Here is a 9,812-nt window from a genome sequence, read left to right as displayed (position 1 = left end):
CATTTTTGCTCATAAAGGTAAGAGTAATACGTCATTCCAAACTGTAAAGGGTCTAGTTTTATTTGTGTCCACTCACAATATCAACCAAACGTTATGCTTTTATAAAATAAAGAAAACAAACGCTTTCTGCTGTCTCTGGCTTGAACAGGAACGCTTTACAATGATGAACCTAAACTCAGCGAATTGCCTTACAGACATGATAAAAATATATAGAAAGCTTTAAATTACTACTTTAAAAATATAAAAATAAGGAAAAGCCTAAAACAGGCCCGATTATAATTTGCGTTTTATTTTATAATTCGGTACAATTTAAAAACAGCTTTAATATATACATCGAAGTCCTAGAATCCGTTAATGCAGCGCTGAAGAAGGTCACGGATTTTGCAGATGCACTGTCTTCCGAGAAGACAGTTACAGTGTCCTCTGTTAAACCAGTACGGTTATTATCTGAGGATATTTTGCTCACAACCGAGGAAGACACGGAGTTGACGCGCAACCTAAAAAGAAAAATGGCTAGCGTCATGGAAGACAAATATAGTGCACCTGCGACACAGCAACTGTTGGCAAAGGCCACATTATTTGATCCAAGATACAGGGACATCAACCCCGGAGATGACGTTAAAGATGCGCTCCTGGAGGAGATGCTGGCAATGCCCGATGAGCGGAGTGATGGCGGGGATGGAGAAGGTGCCATGCGTACCTCGGCGGCTGGAGAGGGAGAAGAAGGAAGTGCACCATCTCCTCCTCCTCCAAAAAAAATGAATCTTGCAGACCTGCTTGGAAAGAGAAAAGCACAGTCCTCCAATCCGGTCCCAAAAAGAATCCGTGCAGACACTGAAGTCGCAAGGTATTTGCAGGAGGAAGCCCTCGATCTGCACTCTGATCCGCTTGCCTGGTGGCGGGATAATCAGGCTCGATTCCCTCTTCTTTCGAAAGTTGCCAGAAAATATATGACTATATGCGCTACGAGCGCTCCCTCGGAGCGTGTATTCAGTGCGGAAGGCAACATTGTCACTCCGTTAAGATCTTCGCTGAAACCAGACAAAGTGAACATGTTGGTTTTCCTGGCAAGAAACTTGAAGACCGAAAAATAAAGCAGCAGGACTTGCCGATTCACTTAAGCGGCCCAGTAGTTTAACAATGATGTTCCTGATGTTCCCTTATGTTGCACTTTGAAAAACCCAAATCAGATTCAAGCACTTTTATGTTCCACTTTTAAAAATGTTGTTATAAATGTAAGTGATTTGTTGCGTCTTCACCGCGGTAAGAAAAATCCCATACCGTCACAGCCCTAAATACACCACTATGTCCAACTGCCTTGAGCACGCGCAGGCATCCGGTGCGTGAGGTGTGTACGCGCTCTGGTGTACACACCTCACGCACCGGATGTCTGCGCGCGCTCAAAGCAGTTGGACATAGTGGTGTATTAGAGGTAAAAAATGATATAAATACTGTTCGGTTTCTCGCACAAACCGATCGTTTCGTGTCTTAGGACATCAATGTGTTGTCATGAGCCGTAGGGTTTAATTTGGATTTGTCTGTGCATGTTTTTTTTACTCTCATAGATTTTGTTACCATTGCCATGCATTATACGACTGATAGACTGCAACGGTTTGAGTTAAACATCTCCGTTTGTGTTCTACTGAAGAAACAAAGTCACCTACATCTTGGATGCCCTGGGAGTAAGCAGATAAACGTCAAATTTTCATTTTTGGATGAACTATCCCTTTAATAAGTCATCACACTGACTTTAACACAAGCTTGTACCATCATTTAACAACCTTAGAGTTTATGTGAGGTCTGTCTTGAAAGGGTTTTACGTATGGAACACTAGCTTTTTAAATGTCAAAAGTAAAACTCAGTTTTCGTAAATCAGTTTGTGAAATTTCTACCAAATCCTGCTTCTGTCTGTCCCTAGATATCCTTTGAGTTCCGCTCGCTCCTGCATTCTCAGTTGGCCACCGTTTTCTTCGACGAGGTCGTGAAGCAGATGGTGTCGGCCTTTGAGCGGCGAGCGTCCAAGCTATACGGCCCGGAGACACAGATCCCACGCGAACTGATGTTCCACGAGGTCCACCACACGTAGTTCATTCCACAGCTTCAGACGGATGGGGTGGGGGTTGTTGTTCAGGGAACTGGGGGTTTTATTGAAAGCATACATTTAGAGTATTACAAAGACAGTCGAGAGAGCGGGAGCTCTGTGTGCCTGAATATCGCCAGTGCCTGGTCCAAAACAAAAGTTGATTTAAAAAAAATTATGCTAAAAAACAAATGTGGCTGGATCTTTTCATGGAGAGCTTGATTGTGCCCTCTGAGCCCTGCTCCACTACCTCCATGTTAACTTTTTAAAACCCGCTATCAGTATGGCACCTTGAGCCTTATATTTTTAATATGAGGACCTTGAGATGGTTTTTAAAACAGCTGCCAAAAACCATAATGGCTTCATGAATGGCACAATAGACAAAGGTCATGGGTTTCTTCGAGAGGACGTTATTTTGAGATATTTTATGGAAAGATTGTTGTTACACAGTTCATACGACAGGTGAGTGATGTATTTATTGAGAAGCTTTTAGGTGATCCTTTAAGATTTCAAGAAAGGGATGAGGAGACTCAACTTGAGTTGAGTGTGCGTCGTGTGCAGAAGACTGACTGTTGCTGCAGCCAAATGCACAAAGTGCTATCAGGGTATCAAGGCTACACACTGGACTCAAGTCTGTTGTATTCTTGCATACCAGCACAAAAAAGGGCATGAAAAATAAATGCTAAGAGGCTCCCTTTCACCACACTGCCTTGCGTTATACCATTTTGCACAGTTTAGTCCTGGCAGTGGTGCTCCAGTTCACTCCTCAGATGATTTTAAGTGTCCAGATTAAAGACTGCTTTTCTCTCCTAGAGGTGTGCAATATGTTTGTATGTTGTTTTTAACAGACTGCTCACCCATCTATGATATCCACTGCTTCTAAAAGGGCCCAAACTCTGGGAAACGGAGTGGAACGTAGCGAACCTTTCCCAGAGCTCTCATCAGATTGTAGTGAGGTATCCGTCAACACAGACCTTTAAAGATTCCTGTCCATACCCTGCTCGCTTCCACATGCTTGCTTACTGCCTTTTACAGAGAAGGTTTCATATTATTTATCATTATCTTAAAAACATGTATACGAGTATCCTGTATTTATTTTGGTTATGGGTTAACCACGTGTACATATCCAGTGTAAGACCACAGACTAATATTTAGTATACAATTGAGCTATAAAAAAAACAAATGGATAATCTTTTTTTCCCCTTTTCTTTCTTTTTGGGATCTCTTCTTTTTGTTTGTTTTAATGTGTGTTGTGGGTGAATATATATCCTGCCTGCATGGTTTATAAACTATTTTTATATGTAAAACCTAGCCTTGTGTGTGTTTGTTTACTAACATCTGGTTCTGACTAGTTTCCACACTTAAAATAGGGTGATCATGTGAGGGATAATATTAGAAGGCCTCCGAGTAACCTGTGTCATGACCCCTAGTGGCCAGTAACAGTGATGGCCCTGAGATCTAATTACAACTCTTTGGCTCAGTTGGAATTAAATATTAGCATTATGCAAAATGTGCAGGATATACAGTGTGCTGCCTACTACTTTTATTTTTAAATAGTATGTAAAAATATGCATCCTGCTCACAGAATACATTTTGAAGAAATACTAATTAATAGTATTATAATATTTCAAAATAGCCATTGGAATAGTAATTAAATAAGCTGATAGAAGTATTATTGTAATCTGAAGGAACACATTCATAAAATATTATTGGTAACTGATTACTGAAAGTTACTAAAACGCTTTTAAATGCTCCGTATACTTTTTTTTTTTATTAGCAGCAGCAGCAGATCTGTTGGATACTTTTGAGTGTGAACAGCCAATATTTTTTGTTATTCACTGGTAGTTTCAAATGTGAATGCAGCTTGCAAATCATTGAAGGCTGAAGGGTGAACATCTACTTTAATTACTTATTAAAAGAGAGAGTGTTGCTGTATTATTCACATAATCGTCAACAAGTCTAGACTTAACATGAAATCAGAATGAACCTGTTTCTTAACATGTTCTTGGTCCTATCAGTACGTATGATAAAGGAACAAACGTTTGTCTTTGTAGTAGTCTAAATGTAGTTGGCTTCACTTCTAAGACAATAGCCTTTTCAGACGTCACCGAGGCTGCTGATGTTTCGAGGGGAGTAGTCTGGTTTGGAATGCCCACTTTTCACAATCCAATCAATTCTCAAAAATCAAGGCTTGGCCTTAGTTGTGAGTGCCATTTTATGCCGAATTAATGATAAAATGTGTTAATTGTCAAGCTATAACACAATAAGTTTATCACTGTTGTAAGTTGATTTATACAAATATTTTTAATGTAAAATCTTTCTGACAAGGAAGCCACTGATTGGCTAGGACATCAACAGGACAAAACTAATTTCTTTGTGAACACTGAATTTTATTAAATAAAAAATACAGAATTAAAGACTATATTGTACAAAACATTGTTGAATGATCATTGTTGCACAGTCATAGAGAATGTAGCTTTAAAAACAAGTAATTCTCTTAATAAAGTTTTTTTTTTTTAAACACTATTCTGTACCACTACTCAAAAGTTAGATCTTTAGAATAACTTTGCACTAATTGTATTCAATATTTTGTTGGGCATACACTTGCATGGCTGTTGTAAGAACTGCTGTGCAACAAGTTCACCCATCCCTCCACTCAACCTTCCTACCAAACTCTAGTCTTGACCAAAAGATGTTCAACCCTCTGATTTTAAAGGGACAGTTCACTCAAAAATGAAAATTGTCATTTGAAAAAAAAAAAAAAAAAAAAGTCTCCAACATGCTATTGAATGTTGTTTTGGACCTCTCTGATTTTCAATATATAATATATAGTGTTCCACAGGAAAAAACAAAGTCATAGAGGTTTAGAAAAACACGAAGGTGGGTAAATGATTTTTTGGGGGAGAACTATCCCTTTAAGAAATTAAACCAGGAAAACATCACACAATTCTTTAAGCGGATATCAACATTTCTATTCTGTGAGAAAAACCAAAGTTAACAATTGAAGGCAAAACAAGTACTTGCTTCGTCACAGCTGTGTAATTCTCAAATGAGGGGTTTATTTTTATATGAAAACGAACAGTACAAAAAAAAAACTGATCAATGAAGTGGATTTTTTTATTTTTTTTAGATACAACTGGTCAAAGTTCCTACTACTTTCTTGCTCATTAAGACAAACTTTAACCTGAACATCTGGCTTTTAAAGCCCCTACAGATGGTCTGATTCAAAACCAGCTATACGGACAATGACATTCATACAACACAACAGCATGACAGTATGCAACGTTAAATGCACTTTCCCATTAGACTTGGTGAGCACAATGTTATAGAACAAAGGCAGACAGACTCTCCCTGGTCACATTATCAAGAACTTGTCTTTAAAACGGTAGGGTGACATCTTCAGCCATGAGTAGAGAGATAAGACTGGACATAGCAGTGGAAGGATGGGAGACTGTAAGGTCCATTTCTTTTGCTCCATAATCAGACCACCAGCACTCAATTTCGGCAGGTTCGAAAGGGAGGGGCAAATCATGTCCCCTGCCCACAACCCTTTCACTAACGTCGGTGCAGATCGGTTTAGAATCCCATGCCACCCATGCCTCCCATTCCTCCAGCCGGCATGTCCTTCTCCTCCTTTGGTATCTCGGTGACAACGGCTTCAGCAGTAGCCAGCAGAGATGCAACGCCTGCAGCATCTAGAAGAGCAGTCCTCACCACCTGCAGGGGGAGACAAAGACAATACACTTACTGAACATAAGGAGCATTGTGTTTTTGATAGGGATGTACCAACATCACAATCAATAATTCTTTTAATTTTACAGCCAATAACTGATTAATTCCAGGATAAAAATTTAAATGCTACAAAAGAATTTAGGCAGTACATTATCATCTATTTGGCATCACAACAAAATATAAAAATATACATTAAAATTTGATGTCAGTAAGACTTTCTTTTAAAGAAATGAATGCGTTTAAGTAAGAAGGCATTAAACTAATCAAAAATTAGATCAACTTTTATAAAAGTTACAAATGATTAAAAAAAATGGTTTCCACAAAAATAAGCAACTGATCATAAAAAAAAAATGTTTAAATGGTGTATATAATGTAGGGCAGTATTGTAATATCATACAAGTCGAGATATTAATTCACAGAAACCGCTCTGACATATTACTGATTTAAACTGATAACTTATAAGTTTGTGAATCACAAATACATACCTTTGTGGGGTCAATAATGCCTCTTTCGACCATGTTGACATATTCTCCATTCATAGCGTCATATCCAATCTCTGGAGCACTCTGCAAGATCTTCTCCACCACCAGAGAGCCCTCAACTCCTGCATTCTTGGCAATAGTCATTGCAGGAATACGAAGCGCTCTGCGAATGATGTCGATACCTTTAAGAGCAAAAAAAAAGTCAGTCAGTTTGGGGAAGTTAACAGAGGGTTACTTCTTACAGGACATCTGGAGGATGAGATCTACACTTCAGTCCTTACCAATCTTTAGATCATCATTGGCTGGCTTGATGCTGTCCAGGGCTGGGATGCAGCGCAGCAGGGCACATCCTCCTCCAAGAACTATTCCCTCCTCCACAGCAGCTCGAGTGGCATTCAGCGCATCAGTGACGCGGTCTTTCTTCTCATTCACTTCAACGTCACTTGTTCCTCCAACCTAATAAACAGAATGATTTTTTTTTTTATCATGGTGATGGACACATACTAACAAATGACTATACATTCTTCCTGCTTTCATACCTTAATCACAGCCACTCCATCGGAGAGCTTGGCCAGACGCTCGTTGAGTTTCTCCTTCTCGTAGTCACTGTTAGTGCTCTCCAGCTGTTCAGCGATCTCATTCACACGCTTCTCAATGGCTGCTGAATCACCACGGCCTTTGAGGAGCATCGTGTCATCCTTCGTCACAATGACCTCGCCGACTCTGCCAAAGTCATGTGCCTGGATATCCTCAATGGCCAGACCCACAGCCTCATCACCAAACACCTGAAAACACACAGATCAGGTGTGTTACCAGACTTCATCATGTTATTATGGGCAATTGCAAGTACCTCAAGAGATGATATGTGTCATAATACAATATGTTAAAGCATTAAATAAATGAGATATTTTAAATGAGCTATTAATTAATGTAATGAATACAGATGAAGACAAAAGCTTAGGCACATACCGTGCCTCCAGTGGAAATGGCCATATCCTGCAGCTGGTTTTTCCTGTTGTCCCCGAATCCTGGAGCCTTAACTGCAACGACCTGAAGTCCAACCTTCAACCTGTTGGTGAGTTTTAGCATTGACCTTTAACCCAGGATCTTTAAATAACAGCCTATTCTTAAACCTCTAAAGGATCATACCTTACAAAAAAAGTTACTACAGTTGTTACTTTGATATATCTCTTGCAACTTACTGTAGTATTAGCCAATGTCATTAAGAAAATAAACATAAATAATATTTTTAAGAATAAAAAAAAAAAAAAAAAAGCCAAATACTCTGAAATCTATTTGGAGATTCCATATTTCTGGAATCAGAAGTTCTATTTCACATCTATCCATTCCATGTATTTCTTGCAAACTTGTTGTTGTGCTAAGGTGTTTTTAGAGACAAACCTGTTGAGGACCAGAGTGCTGAGTGCCTCTCCGTCCACATCTTCAGCAATGATGACCAGAGGCTTGCGATGCTGGTTGGCAAGTTCCAGTGCTGGCACAATGCTCTGTACGCTGGAGATCTTCTTCTCACTCAGAAGCAGGTAAGCATCCTGGAACTCACACTTCTGGCCTGCAAACAGAGAATATATGCTGTTGTCATTCCAGCCTTAAAGGAATGGTTCACCCAAAAATTAAAATTTTGTCATCGTTTACTAACCCTCGTGTCGCTCCAAACACAAAAGAAGATATTTTGAAGAACCAAACAGTTGTTGGCCCCCATTGACCTCCACAGAAAGGAATGAAATACTATAGAAGTCAATGGAGACCATCAACTGTTTGCTTACCAGCATTCTTCAAAATATCTTCTTTTAAGAAAGAAACTCATACGGGTTTGTAAATGATGACAAAATTTTCATTTTTAGGTGAACTATCCAATTCATACTGGTACAAACACATGAGCTTCTATTACAAAATACACACCTTTAGCTGTGTTGATGAAGTAAGGAGAAATGTAGCCACGGTCGAACTTCATGCCCTCAATGATCTCAAGCTCATCATGTAGGGTTTTACCATCCTTTAAACAAGAATTACAGCCCAAGTGTGAGGTATTTTAAGGATCAAACCATCATTCCACCTGTACTAAATACTACTTAGTGTAGCAGCCTACCTTCACTGTAATAACACCCTTGCGGCCCACTTTCTTCATAGCATTGGAGATGATGTTACCAACTTCAGTGTCTCCATTGGCAGAAATAGTGGCCACCTATATCAAAGAAAGATTGACAGAAACAAAAAGTAAAAAAATAAATAAAAAAAACTACCATATAGTGGGCGTTTTTAGGGCACTTCTTACCTGAGCAATTTCCTCTGGTGTTGTGACCGGCTTGGAGAGTTTCTTGAGTTCATTGATGACTTCTTCCACCGCCAGCATGACTCCTCTACGGATCTCCACAGGGTTGGCGCCTTTGCTGATGGTGTCAAATCCTTCCTTGGCAACAGCACGGGCCAAAACTGTGGCGGTTGTGGTGCCATCTCCAGCTTCCTCATTTGTGTTGTTGGCCACGTCCTGTACCAGCTTGGCCCCGATGTTCTTATATTTATCCTTCAAGTCGATACTTTTGGCAACTGTGACACCATCTTTGGTGACTTTAGGGCTGCCCCAGCTCTGCTCAATGATAACGGTGCGACCCTGAGGTAGAGAGGCGAATCTAGTTGTTCCTGCCATTAATGATTGCAAATGTGACTTTAAGGGGAGTAACATATCTGCTGTTCCCCTGGCAACTGATTAAACTCAGCATACCTTTGGTCCCATGGTGACGGCCACAGCATCAGCCAGCAGGTCAACGCCCTGGAGCATGAGGGCGCGGGCATCTGCTCCAAACTTGACGTCCTTGGCATACGCACGGGTCAGGTGTGGGGCCAGCGCCCTGCACACTGGCCTCATCTGTTTCATTACACTGGGTAAACGCAGCATTTCTAATGAGAAAGAGAGTAGAAGCAGAACACTTTTTTATTCCGATTATTCATGATATAAGTGATTTTTTACATCATTAGAAGAAAAAATAAAGATGGTTTTCAGAAACACTCCAACCATTTAGACCAGGGGCCCCATTGTCCACAATTTTCAAGGGCTCTTTATCCAGTTGTTTGTGATTTATCGGATAAGGATTAGTAATAAGATTTTTTTTTAACTCAACTTCTACTTGATAAAATATTTCAGAGCTTGGCATGACTAGAAAAAAAAAAGTGTATATTCTTTTAAAAAATGCCTACAAGATTTAATTAATTTACATGACTTTTCAAAGTCTAGAATCACACTTTAAGAATGAGGCTCTCTCATGTATTCATGTTTTCCAAGGCCATATAGATAAATTAAAATAAAAAAAATATATAGATTTTTAGTTGTTTTGTCATTTTAAAGGGGTCATATGATGCGATTTCAATTTTTCCTTTCTCTTTGGAGTGTTACAAGCTCTTGGTGCATAAAGAAGATCTGTAAAGTCGCAAAGACTAAAGTCTCAAATCCAAAGAGATATTCTTTATAAAAGTTAAGAGTCAACCACGCCTACCTAAAACGG

At 39.5% G+C, this 9,812-nt stretch overlaps 2 protein-coding genes across 3 annotated transcripts in view; one reads left to right on the top strand and one right to left on the bottom strand.

The window, feature by feature from the left end:
- Positions 1–2,255, top strand: part of coq10b (coenzyme Q10B) — a 19,877-nt gene extending 17,622 nt beyond the window's left edge. Inside the window, exon 5 of the mRNA XM_016488989.1 lies at positions 1,919–2,255. Within this exon, the coding sequence (XP_016344475.1) occupies positions 1,919–2,086 (168 nt within the window). The 3' untranslated portion in view covers positions 2,087–2,255. The remainder of the gene's footprint in view (positions 1–1,918) is intronic.
- A 2,723-nt stretch (positions 2,256–4,978) lies between these two features.
- The window catches only part of LOC107690611 (60 kDa heat shock protein, mitochondrial), a 7,465-nt gene continuing 2,631 nt past the window's right edge, over positions 4,979–9,812 (bottom strand). The window contains exons 1-10 of one of the 2 annotated variants that reach the window (XM_016488988.1): positions 9,035–9,208; positions 8,588–8,923; positions 8,402–8,497; positions 8,215–8,308; positions 7,696–7,864; positions 7,264–7,363; positions 6,834–7,079; positions 6,576–6,750; positions 6,298–6,476; positions 4,979–5,797 (exon numbers count right to left, since the gene is read on the bottom strand). In XM_016488988.1, coding sequence (XP_016344474.1) covers positions 5,657–5,797; positions 6,298–6,476; positions 6,576–6,750; positions 6,834–7,079; positions 7,264–7,363; positions 7,696–7,864; positions 8,215–8,308; positions 8,402–8,497; positions 8,588–8,923; positions 9,035–9,208 — 1,710 coding nt within the window. In that variant the 3' untranslated portion in view covers positions 4,979–5,656. Of the gene's footprint in view, positions 5,798–6,297; positions 6,477–6,575; positions 6,751–6,833; positions 7,080–7,263; positions 7,364–7,695; positions 7,865–8,214; positions 8,309–8,401; positions 8,498–8,587; positions 8,924–9,034; positions 9,211–9,812 lie in introns of those variants that run through there. The other variant, XM_016488987.1, reaches the window with a different exon arrangement.

Source organism: Sinocyclocheilus anshuiensis, unplaced genomic scaffold, assembly GCF_001515605.1.
Source record: "Sinocyclocheilus anshuiensis isolate Anshui unplaced genomic scaffold, SAMN03320099.WGS_v1.1 scaffold1709, whole genome shotgun sequence".
NCBI lineage: Eukaryota > Metazoa > Chordata > Actinopteri > Cypriniformes > Cyprinidae > Sinocyclocheilus > Sinocyclocheilus anshuiensis.
This window is presented reverse-complemented; position numbering and strand designations above follow the sequence as displayed.